Raw genomic sequence first — 20,162 nt, forward strand, 5'->3', positions numbered from 1 at the left:
AGGGCTTGGGATACAGGTGGTGGGGCTGCCCCGGGGGTGGCGGGTGGATGTCGGGGGTGGCGGGGGCTGGCACAGGGCTTGGGATAGAGGTGGTGGGGCTGCCCCGGGGGTGGCGGGTGGATGTCGGGGCGGGGGGGCTGGCACAGGGCCGGGGATAGAGGTGGCGGGGCTGCCCCGGGGGTGGCGGGTGGATGTCGGGGGGGGGGGGGGCTGGCACAGGACCGGGGATAGAGGTGGCGGGGCTGCCCCGGGGGCGGTGGGTAGAGGTTTGGGGGTAGAGGTGGCGGGACTGACCTAGGAACCCTAGTGGGTAAATGTCAGGGGTCTGGGCACTGTAGTTGATACAGTAGTGGGTGGGGGTCGAGATCAGGGAGAAGTGGCAGTTTCTTTAGGGCTGGCTCTGTGGGTCTGGACATGGTGTCCCTGGGTGGGTGGCTCTGTTGGTCTGGAGGGGTTTGAGTTTGAGGGTTGGGGTTTGGCATGGTCCCTAGGGAATGGAGTATGGGGGTAGGCTCAGTAATCCAACTGACATGATCTTAGGAGGGAAGGTGTGGGAGGGCCCTAATATAGTGGCAGGGTGCATGGATGAGGTTTGAGATTGTGAAGGAGTAGGGCTGACATGATGTCTAGAGGTATGTGAGATCTGAGGGGTGCTGACATACCCCTTTGGGAGGGGGGATATAACCTGAAGGGGCTGACGCAGTGGTGGATGTGGGGAGGGTTGGGAGGCATAGTTTCTGGGTGTGAAGTCTGAGAGATCCCATGTGGTGTCTCGGAGAGGGTGGTAAGATGCCTGAACGGTCTAGGGCAGTGACTAGGGTACCTGTGAGGAGTGGACCATACTAGGGATTAGACCAGTACCTATGATGGGCAAGAAGCATCCTGGAATAGTGTAAGCAGCCACATGAATGTCTGGATGATGTTTCCCATTGGTACTGGAGAGGATTTTTCTCACATGTCCCTCTTACTCTGCCTCTTGTAGATGCTGGAAACTTTCCCTGCACCCGCCTCCCCCCCGCCCACCCCGTGGTGGAAATAATGCACATTCCTGCTCCTCATCTGCACTGGGGGATGGGATGGGTGCTACAATGGGATTTTTCCCCCCTATTCATGGTACTACAAAAGTTCCTAGTGCTTTTTCACTATAAGGAGGACACTTGCAACTCTGACACTGCTTTCGATCCAATAGCTGGATCACTTGATGATTGCCTGTTCTGTTCATCCACACTGAAGCACCTGGCATTGGCTACTGTCGGAAGATAGGATACCGGGCTAGATGGGCCATTGGTCTGACCCAGTATGGTCATTCTTACGTAAAAACTTGCCATCAATATATAGTGGAAATTCATAAAACCTAAAAAAAAATCTCAACAAATCCTACCTCAAGCAGAGTTTTTACCTTGAGAAGGGAGAAGTGCGAGAGATTCCATGAAGTATAATAGGGATTTTGCTGTTGCTATTGACTTCACATGAAAGGTGCTCAGTTACTGTGGTAGTGGGTGGCAATATAAAACTCTAAGATATACATGTTTCTGAGACTTCTTCATCACAAGATGATAGGCACACCAATCCCATCCCAAATTCATTGACTAATAGCATAAGAACATAATAATGGCCATACTGGGTCAGGCCAAAGGTCCATCCAGCCCAGTATCCTGTCTACCGACAGTGGCCAATGCCAGGTGCCCCAGAGGGAGTGAACCTAACAGGTAATGATCAAGTGATCTCTCTCCTGCCATCCATCTCCACCCTCTGACAAACAGGGGCTAGGGACACCATTCCTTACCCATCCTGGCTAATAACCATTAATGGACTTAATCTCCATGAATTTATCCAGTTCTCTTTAAACCCTGTTATAGTCCTAGTCTTCACAACCTCCTCAGGCAAGGAGTTCCGCAGGTTGACTGTGTGCTGAGTGAAGAAGAATATCCTTTTATTTGTTTTAAATCTGCTACCCATTAATTTCATTTGGTGGCCCCTAGTTCTTATATTATGGGAACAAGTAAATAACTTTTCCTTATTCACTTTCTCCACATCACTCATGATTTTATAGACCTCTATCATACCCCCCCCCCCTTAGTCTCCTCTTTTCCAAGCTGAAAAGTTCTGGCCTCTTTAATCTCTCCTCATATGGGACCCGTTCCAACCCCCTAATCATTTTAGTTGCCCTTTTCTGAACCTTTTCTAATGCCAGTCTATCTTTTTTGAGATGAGGGGACCACATCTGTACGCAGTATTCAAGATGTGGGTGTTCCATGGATTTATATAACGGCAATAAGATATTCTCCGTCTTATTCTCTATCCCTTTTTAAATGATTCCTAACATCCCATTTCCTTTTTTGACCACTGCTGCACACTGCATGGACGTCTTCAGAGGACTATCCACAATGACTCCAAGATCTTTCTCCTGATTAGTTGTAGCTAAATTAGCCCCCATCATATTGTATGTATAGTTGGGGTTATATTTTCCAATGTGCATTACTTTACATTTATCCACATTAAATTTCATTTGCCATTTTGTTGCCTAGTCACTTAGTTTTGTGAGATCTTTTTGAAGTTCTTCACAGTCTGCTTTGGTCTTAACCAGGGGTCTCAAACTCAAATGAGCATGAGGGCCACATGAGGACTAGTGCATTGGCCCGAGGGCCACATCACTGACCCCCAAGCCTTCCATGAGGGCCCGCCTCTTCCCACCCCTTCCCTGCCCCCATTCCACCCCCTTCCCTTAAGTCCCCACCCTAACTCTGCCCCCTCCCTGCCCCCAGGGGGTGCAGGAGAGGTGCGGGGTGTGGCAGGGGGCTCAGGACAGGGGTTTGGGGTGCAGCAGGGGGTCAGGGTGAAGGGTGTGGCGGGGGGGCTCAGGGCATGGGGTTGGGGTGCAGGAGGGGTGTGGAGTGCGGCGGGGGTTGGGGTGCAGGGGACTCAGGGCAGGGAGTTGGGGTGTGGGGTGCAGGAGGAGTTTGGGGTGCGGGCTCCGGGGTGGCAGCGGCACGCACTGGGACCAGGGCAGGCTCCCTGCCTGCCTGCCCTGGCCCCTGGCCCCTGCGCTGGTCTGCTCCTGGAAGCAGCCGGAACCATGTCCCTGCGAGGGCACAAGGCTCAGTGCTCTGCCTTGCTGCTCCTCCAGATACCTCCCCCGAAGTTCCCATTGGCCATGGTTCCCTGTTCCCGGCCAATGGGAGATGCGGGGGGCGGTGTCTGGAAGCCATGGCAATGCAAGGAGCCCCTCCCCACCCACCCCGCTGCAGGGACGTTGTGCCGGCCGCTTCAGGGAGCAGCGCGGGGCTGGCGGGGCCACGGAGGGCAATCACACAGGCCGGATTCGGCCTGCAGGCTGTAGTTTGCCCACCCCTGGCCTGGAAGTAGGCCCGGGGATGCAGGCTGTTTGGCGGGCTGCAGGAAATAGCCCAGTGGGCCTCATGTTTGAGACCCCTAGTCTTAACTGTCTTGAGCTATTACCAGCAGGACAGTGGGGTGGGAGGAGGTATTGTTTCATATTCTCTGTGTGTATATAAAGTCTGCTGCAGTTTCCACGGTATACATCTGATGAAGTGAGCTGTAGCTCACGAAAGCTCATGCTCAAATAAATTGGTTAGTCTCTAAGGTGCCACAAGTACTCCTTTTCTTTTTGCGAATACAGACTAACACGGCTGTTCCTCTGAAACTTGAGCAGTTTAGTATCATCTGCAAACTTTGCCACCTCACTGTTTACCCCTTTCTCCAGATCATTTATGAATAAATTGAATAGGATTGATCTTAGGACTGACCCTTGGGGAACCACTAGTTACCCCTCTCCATTCTGAAAATTTACTGTTTATTCCTAAACCTTTTTTTCCCTCTCTTTTAACCAGTTCTCAATCCATGAAAGGATCTTCCCTCTTATCCCATAACAACTTAATTTATAGAACAGCCTTTGGTGAGGGACCTTGGCTTTCTGGAAATCTAAATACACTATGTCCACTGGGATCCCCCTTGGATCCAACATGTTTGTTGACCCCCTCAAAGAACTCTAATAGATTAGTAAGACATGACCTCCCTTTACAGAAACCATGTTGACTTTTGCACAACCGTTTATGTTCTTCTATGTTTCTGATAATTTTATTCTTTACTATTGTTTCAACTAATTTGCCCAGTACTGACATTAGACTTACCGGTCTGTAATTGCCGGGATCACCTCTAGAGCCCTTCTTAAATATTGGCGTTACATTTGCTGTCTTCCAGTCATTGGGTACAGTAGCTGATTTAAAGGACAGGTTACAAACCATAGTTAATAGTTTCAGAATTTCACAACTGAGTTCTTTCAGAACTCTTGGGTGAATGCCATCTGATCCCAGTGACTTGTTACTGTTAAGTTTCTCAATTAATTCCAAAACCTCCTCTAGTGACACTTCAATCTGTGACAATTCCTTAGATTTGTCACCTATAAAAGATGGCTCAGGTTTGGGATTCTCCCTAACATCCTCAGCTGTGAAGACTGAAGCAAAGAATTTGTTTAGTTTCTCTGCGATGACTTTATCGTCTTTAAGTGCTCCTTTTGTATCTCGATCGTCCAGGGGCCACACTGGTTGTTTAGCAGGCTTCCTGCTTCTGATGTACTTAAAAAACATTTTATTACCTTTTGAGTTTTTGGCTAGCTGTTCTTCAAACTCCTTTTTGGCTTTTCTTATTACATTTTTACATTTAATTTGGCAGTGTTTATGCTCCTTTCTATTTACCTCACTAGGATTTGACTTCTACTTTTTAAAAGAAGCCTTTTTCTCTCTCACTGCTTCTTTTACATGGTTGATAAGCCACGCTGGCTCTCTTTTATTTCTTTTACTGTGTTTTTTAATTTGGGGTATACATTTAAGCCATCCACTTTTACCAAGTTTTAGACACATAGAAAATATTTTGTTTGGTGATGATTTTTTGTCTTTTTGGTAATTGAAATAAATATAATTAAATCCAGATTCTGTATCAAAATGTCCTCATTTAGTTTGGAAAACTGCTATTTCAAAGCTGTTCTGGGTTGTAATAATTTTGGCCTGTGACCAGTGATGAGCTGCCAAAATCTTAACGTCTGGTTCCCTCCTCACCGCACAAAGGGGTCGTGGCCTACCCCCGCCCCCCGGGACTCCTGCCCCATCCAACCTCCCATGTTCCTTGACGCCCCCCACCTGGGACCCCTGCCCCATCCACCCCATCCCCCGACTGCCCCCAGAACTGGGCAGGAGGGTCTCGTGGGCCACCGTAGTGGATGCCCACCCCACCCTGCCCCTAAGAGCCAGAGGGACCTGCCAGGGGGCGAGGTGGGGAGTCCCTGTGGTGCTTACCTGGGGCGGCTCCCAGGAAGCATCCGGCAGGTCCCTCTGGCTCCTAGGAGTGGGGTAGCATAGCTAGGGAGGAGCAGGGGGAGCGGCCGCTGCCCCCACTGATCACATCAAAAGTGGCCCCTTAGGCACTAACTCCGTGGGTGCTCTGAGGCTGGAGCCCCCACGGGGAGAATTTGGTGGGTGCCTGCCTCCTCCCCTGAACGCACCATCCCACTCTGCTTCTCCGCCGCCCCCCCCCCCCCCCACTTCCTGCAAATCAGCTGTTCGTGTGGGAAGCCGGGGGTGGGGCTGAGAAGCAAGTGGTGGCTTCATGCTCAGGCCCAGGGAGGCGGAGCGGAGGGGAGCTGGGCAGGGGGTGCGAGGAGGTCCACCCGCACCGCAGCAGGTAACCGGGGCTGTGTGGGGAAAAAATTTCTTCTGTGCAAATTTTTGAAGCAGAGTTCAAATTTGTGCACCATGAGGCAGATGTGCCCAAGCGAGTAAAATGCTTATGCATTTAAAAAGTTTTTATTTGCAATTTGTGATAATAATAGTTTTACACCATGTTATTTTATAAATGTAATTTTTAAATACTTAGAAAAAAGGAAATTTAACCACCTTTCCTTTCCCCCCCTTGCCAGCTAGTAGAATCTAGTAGTAGCTAGAACAAAATACTTTTGAACACTGTCAAGTCGTCCGTAAATGATATTTTGGCCTGGCTCCAATGTAGTATTTCATTTTTTGTGTGCTTGGTGCTTCGCTGTGTGCGCAGGGTTTAGGATCTGAGTGTGCGCGCACACGTGCACAGCTTAGAGGGGACAGTGCTCTGTGCATCTGCTTTCTGGGATGTATCCCTGCACTTTTGTTTGTGGTCAGTTAGGGGGTCTGGGTCGAGTCTGGCAGTGATCATATTTAAACTTCTCTCTCTTTCTAGAATGCACATGATTGGGGTTTGCACTGCTTCCCTGGGCTCGCTTGGGCTTATGCGTTTTTTTGGTGTGCCCTGGTCATGGAGTCTGGCAGCCACATTGGGTGTTTACATTGGCAGCGGAGGATGGAGGTTTCTCCGTATCATCTTTAAGACAGCTCTGAGGGATCTCTTGTAAGTATTGCTTTGTGGGCCTTAATCTTATTCTGTAATGTGTTGGTTTTGTGTTTCCATAAAATAACCTTTCACTACTAACAATAAATCTGTATCTATTTCAACTCTAACAACTTGCATTAGCAGCATAGCAGGAGAATTATGACCTAGAGTGTTGGAAACATACCTACGGAGACTATAATGTTCCTGGACCCTAGCTGAAACCTTTCCACCTTATAATTCCTGAAATGTTAGGAAAGGTGCTTAGAGTAAGAACTTATAATAAATTGGTTTTGTGTCATTAAGTTTGAATGTTTCAAGGTTTAATTTGCATTCAGTGGAAGAAAATACAGTGGGGAGATTTATATACATAGAGAACATGAAACAATAGGTGTTACCATACACACTGTAACCAGAGTGATCACTTAAGGTGAGCTATTACCAGTGGGGGTGGGGAACCTTTTGTAGTGATAATCAAGGTGGGCCATTTCCAGCAGTTGACAAGAACTCTGAGGAAGAGTATGTGTGTGTGTGTGTGGGGGGGGAATAAACATGAGGAAATAGTTTTACTTTGTGTAAATACCCATCCACTCCCAGTCTCTATTCAAGCCTAAGTTAATTGTATCCAGTTTGCAAATTAATTCCAATTCAGCAGGCTCTCGTTGGACTCTGTTTTTGAAGGTTTTTTGTTGAAATATTGCCACTTTTAGGTCTGTAATCGAGCGACCAGAGAGATTGAAGTGTTCTTCAACTGGTTTTTGAATGTTCTAATTCTTGACATCTGATTTGTGTCCATTTATTCTTTTACGTAGAGACTGTCCAGTTTGACCAATGTACATGGCAGAGGGGCATTGCTGGCACATGATGGCATATATCACATTGGTTGATGTGCAGGTGAATGAGCCTCTGATGGTGTGGCTGATGTGATTAGGCCCTATGATGGTGTCCTCTGAACAGATACGTGGACACAGTTGGCAAAGGGCTTTGTTACAAGGATAGGTTCCTGGGTTAGTGGTTCTGTTGTGTGGTTGCTGTTGAGTATTTGTTTCAGGTTGGGGGGCTGTCTGTAAGCAAGGACTGGCCTGTCTCCCAAGATCTGTGAGAGTGACGGGTCGTCCTTCAGGATAGGTTGTAGATCCTTGATGATGCGTTGGAGAGGTTTTAGTTGGGGGCTGAAGGTGATGGCTAGTGGCGTTCTGTTATTTTCTTTGTTGGGCCTGTCCTGTAGTAGGTGACTTTTGGGTACGCTTCTGGCTCTGTCAGTCTGTTTCTTCACTTCAGCAGGTGGGTATTGTAGTTGTAAGAATGCTTGATAGAGATCTTGTAGGTGTTTGTCTCTGTCTAAGGGGTTGGAGCAAGTGCGGTTGTATCGTAGAGCTTGGCTGTAGACAATGGATCGTGTGGTGTGGTCTGGATGAAAGCTGGAGGCATGTAGGTAGGAATAGCAGTTAGTAGGTTTCTGGTATAGGGTGGTGTTTATGTGACCATCGCTTATTAGCACCGTAGTGTCCAGGAAGTGGATCTCTTGTGTGGACTGGTCCAGACTGAGGTTGATGGTGGGATGGAAATTGTTGAAATCATGGTGGAATTCCTCAAGGGCTTCTTTTCCATGGGTCCAGATGATGAAGATGTCATCAATGTAGTGCAAGTAGAGTAGGGGCATTAGGGGACAAAAGCTGAGGAAGCGTTGTTCTAAGTCAGCCATAAAAATGTTGGCATACTGTGGGGCCATGCGGGTACCCATAGCAGTGCCGCTGATTTAAAGGTATACATTGTCCCCAGATGTGAAATAGTTATGGGTGAGGACAAAGTCACAAAGTTCAGCCACCAGGTTAGCCGTGACATTATCGGGGATACAGTTCCTGACGGCTTGTAGTCCATCTTTGTGTGGAATGTTGGTGTAGAGGGCTTCTACATCCATAGTGGCCAGGATGATGTTTTCAGGAAGATCACCGATGTATTGTAGTTTCCTCAGGAGGTCAGTGGTATCTCGAAGATAGCTGGGAGTGCTGGTAGCGTAGGGCCAGAGGAGGGAGTCTACATAGCCAGACAATCCTGCTGTCAGGGTGCCAATGCCTGAGATAATGGGGCGTCCAGGATTTCCAGGTTTACGGATCTTGGGTAGCAGATAGAATACCCCAGGTCGGGGTTCCAGGGGTGTGTTTGTGTGGATTTGTTCTTGTGCTTTTTCAGGGAGTTTCTTGAGCAAATGCTGTAGTTTCTTTTGGTAACCCTCAGTGGGATCAGAGGGTAATGGCTTGTAGAAAGTGGTGTTGGAGAGCTGGCTAGCAGCCTCTTGTTCATATTCCGACCTATTCATGATCATGACAGCACCTCCTTTCTCAGCCTTTTTGATTATGATGTCAGAATTGTTTCTGAGGTTGTGGATGGCATTGTGTTCTGCACGGCTGAGGTTATGGGGCAAGTGATCTCTATCAAGCATTCTTACAACTACAATACCCACCTGCTGAAGTGAAGAAACAGATTGACAGAGCCAGAAGCGTACCCAGAAGTCACCTACTACAGGACAGGCCCAACAAAGAAAATAACAGAACGCCACTAGCCATCACCTTCAGCCCCCAACTAAAACCTCTCCAACGCATCATCAAGGATCTACAACCTATCCTGAAGGACGACCCGTCACTCTCTCAGATCTTGGGAGACAGGCCAGTCCTTGCTTACAGACAGCCCCCCAACCTGAAACAAATACTCAACAGCAACCACACAACAGAACCACTAACCCAGGAACCTATCCTTGTAACAAAGCCCTTTGCCAACTGTGTCCACGTATCTGTTCAGAGGACACCATCATAGGGCCTAATCACATCAGCCACACCATCAGAGGCTCATTCACCTGCACATCAACCAATGTGATATATGCCATCATGTGCCAGCAATGCCCCTCTGCCATGTACATTGGTCAAACTGGACAGTCTCTACGTAAAAGAATAAATGGACACAAATCAGATGTCAAGAATTAGAACATTCAAAAACCAGTTGGAGAACACTTCAATCTCTCTGGTCGCTCGATTACAGACCTAAAAGTGGCAATATTTCAACAAAAAACCTTCAAAAACAGAGTCCAACGAGAGCCTGCTGAATTGGAATTAATTTGCAAACTGGATACAATTAACTTAGGCTTGAATAGAGACTGGGAGTGGATGGGTATTTACACAAAGTAAAACTATTTCCTCATGTTTATTCCCCCCCCCCCACACACACACATACTCTTCCTCAGAGTTCTTGTCAACTGCTGGAAATGGCTCACCTTGATTATCACTACAAAAGGTTCTCCCCCCCCCCCCCCCCCCCCCCCCCCGTCCCCCGTCCCCCGCTGTCCTGCTGGTAATAGCTCACCTTAAGTGATCACTCTGGTTACAGTTTTCAGAGTAGCAGCCCTGTTAGTCTGTATTCGCAAAAAGAAAAGGAGTACTTGTGGCACCTTAGAGACTAGCAAATTTATTTGAGCATAAACTTTTGCTCAAATAAATTTGTTAGTCTCTAAGGTGCCACAAGTACTCCTTTTCTTTCTGGCTACAGTGTGTATGGTAGCACCCATTGTTTCATGTTCTCTATGTATATAAATCTCCCCACTGTATTTTCCATTGTGAATGCATCCGATGAAGTGAGCTGTAGCTCACGGAAGCTTATGCTCAAATAAATTTGTTAGTCTCTAAGGTGCCACAAGTACTCCTTTTCTTTTTTCAAATACAGACTAACACGGCTGCTACTCTGAAACCTTAGTTTATCTAGAAACACAGATAAGTTGAATGGCTCAAAATGAGGACTTGCACTAAGGAAATGTTCTGATTGTGAAATGTAACAAGAGGTTTGTAAAACATTTGTTAAAGTGCGTGGAAAGTGTTACAGAAGCAAAATATCTTGTTCTTGCTAAAGTTAAAGGGACAGTCAGTCAATATTAAGTTAATAGATTGTAAAAAATAATAATTTGTGATTCATACATCAGTCTCTAGTCTCTCCCCTACCTCCTGGGGCAGCCAGAGACACTCTAATGAGTGTCTCACTTAGTTCTGTGCCTCTTGGGCTTCTGTGAGGGAACTCCTTTGTGCTAAAGGATTTAGGGCTTTTGTGATCACCAGAGACTGCCTAGCTTTACTGTGGCTGTCACTGGACTTTTGAAGGACTGTTTCCTCCTGATTGCATGGCAAGTGAGGAATAATGGCAGAAAATAAATAGAGAGAATAAAGCCCCTTCAAAATGTGAAAAGGGTAGCTAACAAGTGAAAAGGCTCTTCTGTTCTGTCTCTGGCACAGCTCAGTATAGGGTCACCATGAAAGGCCAGCTCAGTCTCACAAAATGCCTGCAGCTTGTTTCTAAAACAACCCCTTCCTCCATCCTACGGCTTTGCTGACCAGGGTTCCTGCTGTTGACAGTCATGGGGATGTAAGGCTTTTACAGTACTGGTAATAAATTACCTTTCAACTTTTTGGGGCTTCTTGCAAACTCCTGTTGCACAACTATTTCCTATTTGATGGTAGAGAAAATACAGCCACCACCTTCCTCCCCCTTAGGAAAGCAGGGTCCAGGTGGGTATTCTCATTTGGGTGTTGATGCTATGGTAGTATGTTAGCATATTTAATTCTCTGCCTATTGAGAAATTACAATAAGTATAGAAATTGAGACAAACCATGAGTGTCTTCAACAGAAACAAAACAATATAAGTGTGAAGAATCCAGAGTTACATTTTAGGAAATGTTTCAGAGTAGCAGCCATGTTAGTCTGTATCTGCAAAAAGAACAGGAGTACTTGTGGCACCTTAGAGACGAACAAATTTATTTTATTTATTTAATTTATTTAAATAAATTTGTTCGTCTCTAAGGTGCCACAAGTACTCCTGTTCATTTTAGGAAATGAATTCCTGCCCCGTAACCAATGTAATAGAAACTAGAGAAATCAGAAAAGACCACTCCTTTCCTTGAGAGACTATTCCAAGGTCTAGTAGATTTCACAGTCCGTGGATTTTCAGTTACTCTGCCTAAATTTTTCCTCTGTTCATTTTATCCATTAACTTCTAGTTAAGCTCCCTCATAAATCATTAAACAATCTCTTCCCTCCCCCCTTTAGTGTTTGCTTCCTCCAGTTATTTGTAGACTATTGTTTTATCCTCTCCCTCCCTCACAGTCTTAATTTGGCAGCATCAAGAGACCATCTTTCACCACCATTCCTGGAACAGTTTAGGGGTCTGAATGGTAAGAAGATTGCATACGAAGAGCAATACACTGGAGGCTTTTCTCTGACAAGAAACAACATCCCCAATCACAATTGTTAGGTTTCAGAGGAACAGCCGTGTTAGTCTGTATTCGCAAAAAGAAAAGGAGTACTTGTGGCACCTTAGAGACTAACCAATTTATTTGAGCATGAGCTTTCGTGAGCCACAGCTCACTTCATCAGATGTGCAGTTTCCACGGTACACATCTGATGAAGTGAGCTGTGGCTCACGAAAGCTCATGCTCAAATAAATTGGTTAGTCTCTAAGGTGCCACAAGTACTCCTTTTCTAATCACAATTGTATGGCTTTTCTACATGGGAAGTCTGCCTCTGTTCTGTTAAAGCTCAGACTATGAGTTAATGCTACATGTCCAAGCTGTGGTTTTGTTTTTAAACTTCCTTTATGAAATTATGGAAATACTTTTATGTGTTCCCACAGGATCTGCAAATTACTGAGCAGATACCATAACACTAGGACATTGCAAAGCATGTTATGGGAAGCAAGAGTTGTTCTAAAACAAAATGTATTTGCAATTATTTCCTTGTTGAGAAAGCAAGCAAGCTTCCTGTTTTCTAGTCCCCCTAAATGAAATCCTTAAAATAAGGATCTGTAATGTCGTCTCATCCATGTCTTCTGTCAACATGTCTTTTTTTAATTTGGTTAAGGTATTCAAATTAACTTTGCTGTGGATTGTGTGTGGGGGGGTATGTGTGTATCTAAGTGTCTAAAGAGGCTGGCTGTGGTGCTCTCTGTCTCTCCAACATAACAGAAATATAGCCAGCAATCGTTCTGTATGGGACAGCAGTGGTCCAGACTTTCAATTAGAGAACAGTGCTTTAGCTGGCTCAGGCCAGTAGCCTATGAGTCAGGCTCCTCCGTGGAATGTGTGTTTTTCTTTCTTTTTGGAAGACTGGCCTTAGGATCCGGAGGCATCTCTGAGAGAAACTACAGAGTTCTGCTATGAACTCATGCTTGCCTACACTAGCACTTTTGTCAGCAAAACTTTTGTCGGTCAAGGATGTGAAAAAACACACCCCTGACTGACATAAGTTTCACTGACAAAAGTGCTGGTGTGAACAGTGCTATGCAGGCAGAAGGCTGCTCGTTGGGGTTGGTTTAATTATACTGGCAGGAGAGTTCTCTCCTGCCGTCAAAAAGTGCCTACGTGGGAGACCTTATAGCGGCGCAGCTGTAAGTCTGTAGTGTAGAGGTAGCCTCAGTGTTTATCCTGATAAAAATCTCCCACTTTATTGGCATCTAGAATAACAAAGAGAAATAGACAAGTCAGACCCAAGAAGTCTTGAGGCTTGAGGTCAAATAAAACTGGTGTATAAATATATAATCTGTTCCCATCAGCTAAGTAACCAATAGAGATTTTCATTTTGTGGTGTTATGCATCCTCCTAATTTTGTAAGGATATTTCATGGCTCACTAGATTTTTGCCATCACTAGATGAGGACTGAGAGGTCAGATATAGAGTGATAGCTTTGTGAAAAGTGTTCACCTATAGATGATATGGTGTTTGTCTTTTATAATTTTTCTGTGAGTTCATTCCAGAGTGTAGTGATTTGTCTCATTTCACCCACATAGTAATTGTTGGGGCATTTTAATGCACTGAACTCTCAGTCCTCATCCTCAAAGGAAACCTGCACAACACCTACAAAAGAGGAGCCTGGGAATTTAAATTCTTTACTCCGCTAGACACTAGAAATCCTGGACTCAATAGACACACAGGATTTATGATTTATTACAACAATATATAATCAACTGACACTCCCCCCCCCCCCCCCCACACACACACACTTCCCTTCCATGACTGGAAAGGTGTTAACTGGCCACTTCATCTTGAAAGGTCCCTTGAAGTGTGTTAACTACTTATGCTAAACAAACTGTTCCACCTTGTGTTTAGCTATGAAACTCTGTATGTTTCCCAGACCTGAGGAAGAGCCATGTAAGCTTGAAAGCTTGTCTCTCTCACCAACAGAAGTTGGTCCAATAAAAGATATTACCTCTCCCACCTTGTCTCTCTGATGAGAGTCTATTCACTTCACTCTGAAGTTGCAGGAGAAGCCCTGGGGGCAGCAGAGGCCCAGGAACTGTAGGAACATGGCACTGCATTTGGTCACATTTGGAAGTGCTGAACTGTAAGGGCTAGAAAGAAACTTGCTTTATTTAACATCAAGCCTTAGATTCTGCAGAAATTAATAGATTGGGGCTCCCGACTCTTCAGGAAAAAATTTTTTTTCCCTGGTGAGTGAAATTTTCAAGTTGCATACGGCAGTGTAGAAGCATGAGTCAAAATATATCAGATTGTATGTTAAACTATGTGAGGGGTATTGTACTTTCTGCTGGAATTATGACTTTCCTCTCCTTGCTGCAGTGGTCTCTCAGTGCTGATACGTGTCAAGTATGAGTTGCGAAAGCATCAGCGAGCCAAAAACACTATTCCAAAGATCTTCCACGATGTCGTCCGCAGGCACCCTGACAAAGTGGCTCTGATCTATGAGTCCAATGATGAGAAATGGACATTCCGGCAGCTGGATGAGTATTCCAATGCCGTGGCTAACTTCTTCTACCAGCAGGGGTTCCGTCTGGGTGATGTCATTGCCATCTTCATGGAGAGCCGTCCCGAGTTCGTGGGCCTCTGGCTTGGAATGGCAAAAGTTGGTATTGAGGCAGCTCTCATTAACTTCAATTTGCGTCTGGATTCTCTGGTTTACTGTGTGACAACCTCAGGGGCAAAGGCTGTGATCTTTGGAGGAGAGCTGGCTGCAGGTGAGACACCTGAGAGTTGGCACACATTAAGGACTAACTCCTGAAGTTCTTACTTAGTCCTGATTGAGGCAAGTTCTCACTGAAATTAGGAGTAGTTCTGAGTAAAGACTTAGGGCAGGGGTGGCCAACCTGTGGCTCCAGAGCCACATGCGGCTCTTCAGAAGTTAATATACGGCTCCTTGTCTAGGCACTGACTCCGGGGCTGGAGCTACAGGCGCAAACTTTCCAATGTGCTGTGGGGTACTCACTGCGCAACCCCTGGCTTTGCCACAGGCCCTGCCCCCGCTCCATCCCTTCCTGAACCCTCCCCTGAGCCTGCCGTGCCCTCGCTCCTCCCCCATCCCCCCCAAACCTCCTGCATGCCACGAAACAGCTGATCAGGAGGTTCGGAGAGGGACGGGGAGGCGCTGATCGGCAGGGCTGCCGATGGGCAGGAGGCATTGGGAGCAGGGGGTTGGGGGGAGTTGATGGGGGGATGCTGACGTATCACTGTGGCTCTTTGGCAATGTACATTAGTAAATTCTGGCTCCTCAGGCTCAGGTTGGACACCCCTGACTTAGGGCATGTTTCCTAGAGAGGTTCCTTTCCTCCCTCATTTGGGTTTCACTGGGAACAAAATGGGAAAACTGAGTCACTGCTGATCAGTTACTAAAGGGGGAGAAGTCTGTAATATGATGGATAGGAGTAGTATTGTGGGAAGCTACAAATATTACTTCTGCTCTTATGTCAGTGTCTTCCTAGTATTGAGTTGCCCACGTCTGAGTTCATTAGTCAGGTGTGGTCTCCTTGGAGCTGTAAAGAGGATTAGAAACTCCCCACTCCAGGAGCTCTGCATCTGTGCACACAGAAAAGGAAGGTTATCTGTATCCTAAAATCATAGACTTTAAGGTCAGAAGGGACCATTATGATCGTCTAGTCTGACCTCCTGCACAATGCAGGCCACAGAATCTCACCCACCCACTCCTGTAACAAACCCCTAACCTATGTCTGAGCTATTGAAGTCCTCAAATCGTGGTTTAATGACTTCAGAGTGCAGAGAATCCTCAAGCAAGTGACCTGTGCCCCATGCTGGAGAGGAAGGCGAAAAACCCTCAGGGCCTCTGCCAATCTGCCCTGGAGGAAAATTCCTTCCTGACTTCAAAAAAAGGCGATCAGCTAAACCCTGAGCATGTGAGTAAGACTCACCAGCCAGACATCCAGGAAAGAATTCTCTGTAGTAACTCAGATCCCACCCCATCTAACATCCCATCAGAGGCCATTGGGCATATATACTGCTGTAATGTTAGGTTTATTCATTTCTTGTCCTGTTGTGTTTTATAATCTCTGGTTAACTTCACATTGTGTGTCCTCTACGCCAGTGGTTCTCAAGTGCAGCACCAAGGACTTCGTCTGTGGCCTCCACAACTTTTGGGGGCATGCAGCAACAAACTTTTTAAAAAAATACTTTGACATACTTTGTAATAACTGTGTAACTTTTGTGGTATTAATAGTACGTACTCTTTACATTGAAAAGATTTATTATTTTATTTACATGACACTTCCAAATAACATGATTAGAGTGTCACTAGTATAATTTTAACTGTCAAAAACTGCAGCCATTGTGAATTTGCAGTGGCTGCACATGCAGCCACAGCAAAAATTCATTTCAGAACCACTGCTCTATACAATGAGTTTAAGTTTATGGACGCTGTTCTTTATATTGGACACGGTGCATTATATTGCCGTTGAACTAAACTTTCTTCCACAGTTTATTAACATCTAATTCGGGGATTCTGAATGTGTCTTTGAACCATTGGCCTTGAAATCCTTCTAGACTGCTGAACTGCAGTTCATGCAACAAAAATGGATAAAAAGATAATTTTGCCTAAATTTGCAGTAAGGTCTCATGTTGGATCTAGGACACCAAGGTCATGGTAATTTGATCATTACTTGGATAGGTATCTCAGTATTTCAATTAAGTCTCTGGCTTTTCTGGTGTTGGCATTGCAGATGTCTTATTAGATGCAAAGAAAGAATAAGAGTCAGTACTGGCAATGTTGTTGTTGTGGCCCAGAGTATTGTGCTTGTTGTAACCGAGGTAGTTGTGTGTTGCAGCAATATCTGAAGTGAATGGGATGCTGGGCAAGAACATGGTGAAGTTCTGCTCTGGAGATTTTAACCCAGATTCTGTCCCTGTGGAGACTAAATACCTTGATCCTCTTCTGAGTACTGCATCGAAATCTCCTCCAAATCAGATTGAAGCCAAAGGTTTAGATGGTAAGTTTCTCAGTGAGCTTATTTTCCTGTGATGCATGTATAAGTGTGAGACCTGGAACTCAAGGAGTCTTCCTTTTGGGACATGGTAATGACTGAATGGGCAACTAAGCAAGCAGTGAAGGAGAGAGTAATCCTAACACCACTTGAACCACCAGGTATAAAAGAGAAAAGTGAGGCTAAAAGTTGGCAAAAGGCAGCATCCTAACTAATATATTCTGGGTGAATATCTGTCACTGGAGTTCATTGGCTTCTTAGGGTTTCCTAGGTTTAGAGAATGGATACATCTTACTAACTGAGGGAAGGAGGGTGCTGCTACTCATGATGCTTAATTCCAATCAGTATTGCTGGTACCAGATCCAGATGAAAGAGAAAGGACTTGCTATAACTGTGTGTGTCTAAAAACCCAAGAGAAACCAGATGAGCAGCCTGCTCATATTTAGGAAAGGTGAAGAAGGGTTTTCCTGTTTATAGAGATTTCCTCAATTTTCCCCTAATATGTAGGCTCTGCGGTTTGGTTTCATTACTAATGACCTCAGCCCTCTATATTTTTTTTATTTTACTTGTGGAGAAGAGGAGGAAAGAGAGGAAGGGAACTGGCTAGATAGTAGTGTTTCATGTTTAATAGAATCAGAAATAGGCTATGTAACACCTGTGAGATGTGTAACACTGTTGGTGAGTGTGTTCCTCCCATTTCAGTAACTGTTACGGTAGGATCAATAACTCCTGCTGCATGGAGAAACGTGATGTTTTGTAATGCAAGCTTGCTGGATTCTTAACAAAATCCCCAAAATCTTGCTCTGTGCTATTCTCTTTCTCCTCACAGTGTAGCTTGCCTTAGACAATCCTGCCCCCATTTGAAGTGACCTTTCCTCTAGATTCATCTCCCCAGTAGCATCTGAGTCAGGCAGCTGGCCTAATTCCAAGGCCGTCTGGAGAAGGGAGAAGAAAAGTGCATGCCCTTAGGGCCCTGCATTCTTGATTTAAAGGTTAGAATTGAGGCTGCCTTTCACCCTCTTTGTTTTTATGGGTGAAGTTTACTGGCATCAAGGGTTCTCTCCGCTAGGGCTGTAATATGGCTTCTGTGCCAACCATATCAGTTTACACTCTCCTGTGCCAGCACTAAATCAAAGCAGTCACTTGTGATCAGCAGATCACTGATAGGAGCAAAGCTAAAACCTAGCCTTGCACAGAAAAAGGGATTAAACAGCTGAAGAGAATCTGTCATATGCCTGGCTCGTGTTTCTGTTCTCTAGATCGGCTCTTCTATATCTACACATCTGGCACGACAGGAATGCCAAAGGCTGCCATTGTGGTGCACAGCAGGTGAGGAGCTGAAGAGAAGCTGCTCTTCATTCAGTGATACTCAGTGCTGTGTTCATTTCCATTCCTTAACATCCCTTGTGTTCTTGCAGGTACTACCGCATAGCTGCCTTTGGGTACTGTGCCTATAGAATGCACCCTGAAGATATCCTCTACAACTGCCTGCCACTATATCACTCAGCAGGTATGCTTCCTCCCTAGGATGCAAAAGTTCACAATATTGCTGCCTATTCCAGGGCCCAGGTTGCTTCTGGTGCTGTTGAGGACCTTCAAGTACTGTTGTAAATGAATTTATCCATAGTGTTTGAAGCCAGAGCCAGCACTGATATTCTGCCCCTCTTTGTCTTCCAGGTAACATCATGGGAGTCGGCCAGTGTCTAATCCATGGCGTCACTGTGGTTATCAGGAAGAAATTCTCAGCCAGTCGCTTTTGGGATGATTGTACAAAATACAAATGCACAGTAAGCAGTGTCTTGAATTCTGCCATGTCTCTGCAGCCTGGAGTTTATGGAAGCAAATTGATTTGGGCAGTGGGATTATTTCTAGCTTCAGCAGGGAATCTCCAGGTCTCAGCTCTGACTTTTCCCTGCCATCCACCTCAAGCATTCAACTGTAGCCCCTCTTACTTCTCTAGTTAGCATCACACCTCACCTCCTCCACCACCCATGAGACATTAGACTGTAAGCCCTTCATTGCCAAATCTATGTTGCTTTCAGGTCCTGATGACTACAGGAGACAAAGACAAGAAGTGGAATCTGAGTTTCCCACCTGATGATATAGAGCATGCTTACTAACCCGCTGGACTAACATCAACCAGTCTAACATCTTTAGCCAGTCCATTCCTAAATGAGCAAAAGAGGAATATCAGGAAATATGGTGCATAGAGATGACATGGTAAATTATGCCCCTGCACTTCACAATTCCAGTGAGCTTAATTTGCCACTGGAGTTTTGTCTACAGTCCTGTTAAAATGCAACATAGAAAAATGAATTATAAGATTCATAACCTCCATATAGATATAAAACATGAGAGCACCAGCCCTAACACCTCTGACTTTTGCAATAATGCAATTAATAATACACACATGAAGTGACTTCAAATATTCTTTGGAGCTAGACAATCAGAGAATGGGTTGCTGGCACATGAAGAGGAGGAGAAAGGACAGAAAGCCTGTTCCAGATGTCTATTTTGGATGCTGTGTGGAAGCTTAAGAGAGAAGATAAATCCTGGCTTTAAACACATGACTCTCTCTCTTCTAATAGCAGGCAGATCTGTTACAGGAGGATCTTTGCTTGATACGTAGCATGACAGGCACAATACGGGGAGGACTGGACTGATCACAAATCTTTCTTCTCCCACATTGGCATTACTGTTACGTGTCTCAGAGGCTGGTATTAAAAGTTCTTTGCATATTGCCTTGTCTCCAGATGCTTGTTCTGAACTAGTTTTAACTGCATTCTGACCCCAAAAAGCAGCATTCCCATGAGCTCCTGCTCTTAAAGGGACCTTATGATTAGGAGCAGCCCGTTTTTTGGACAGGCATGAGCTTCGCTGGAGTTCAGGATAACAAATGTAGGGGAGGAGCAGAGCAGGTTCCTCCAGGGGTGAGGAGAGAGGGGCTTATCTGAGATCCTCTGATGCAAACTATGGCTAGGGGAAGCAGAACAGGACTTTCTGGGGTGAGGCCAGCCAGGGCTGCTCAGCAGCAGCTGCAAGAATGGGTGGTACGTGCAGGGTCTTTGGACACCAGTATTGTCAGCACACTGCACTTTATTTGAATGCTGGATATTATTTCCCCTCTGCTGATTGGTTGTTGGCCCAACCTCCATTCCCCACCCTTCTTGGCAGTCCCTCTACTGCCAGCCTTGCCACTTCCTCACCCTCTGTGCTCTTCTCCATCCTTCCCTCCCTACCACACATTATCCCCCTTCCTTCCATTTCTGTATGGCTTTGGTCATATTAACTCCTTTCCTTGCTCCACGCCAGGAACCATAATCAGTATTCAGGAAATGGCTCCAGCACTATGCCCCCATCACCCTAGTCACTTTGCTTGCATGCAGTACCTGTCTCCTCACTCCTTGTCATTGTCTTTGGTCTGTTTAGAGTGTAAGCACTTTGGGGCATGGACTTTTATTTTATATTTGTGCAGTACCCAGCAGAAGGATACCGAATTGTGATTAAGGCTTCTGGGCATTACCACAATAAATTT

At 45.7% G+C, this 20,162-nt stretch overlaps 1 protein-coding gene across 3 annotated transcripts in view; it reads left to right on the forward strand.

The window, feature by feature from the left end:
* Positions 1 to 20,162, forward strand: part of SLC27A1 (solute carrier family 27 member 1) — a 35,552-nt gene that overhangs the window by 2,698 nt on the left and 12,692 nt on the right. For all 3 annotated transcript variants that reach the window (XM_048832055.2, XM_048832057.2, XM_048832054.2), the window contains exons 2-7: positions 6,226 to 6,393; positions 13,983 to 14,377; positions 16,472 to 16,633; positions 17,887 to 17,956; positions 18,046 to 18,137; positions 18,305 to 18,414. In XM_048832055.2, the coding sequence (XP_048688012.2) occupies positions 6,227 to 6,393; positions 13,983 to 14,377; positions 16,472 to 16,633; positions 17,887 to 17,956; positions 18,046 to 18,137; positions 18,305 to 18,414 (996 nt within the window). In that variant the 5' untranslated portion in view covers position 6,226. The remainder of the gene's footprint in view (positions 1 to 6,225; positions 6,394 to 13,982; positions 14,378 to 16,471; positions 16,634 to 17,886; positions 17,957 to 18,045; positions 18,138 to 18,304; positions 18,415 to 20,162) is intronic.

This window comes from Caretta caretta, chromosome 20, assembly GCF_965140235.1.
Source record: "Caretta caretta isolate rCarCar2 chromosome 20, rCarCar1.hap1, whole genome shotgun sequence".
Taxonomy (NCBI): domain Eukaryota; kingdom Metazoa; phylum Chordata; order Testudines; family Cheloniidae; genus Caretta; species Caretta caretta.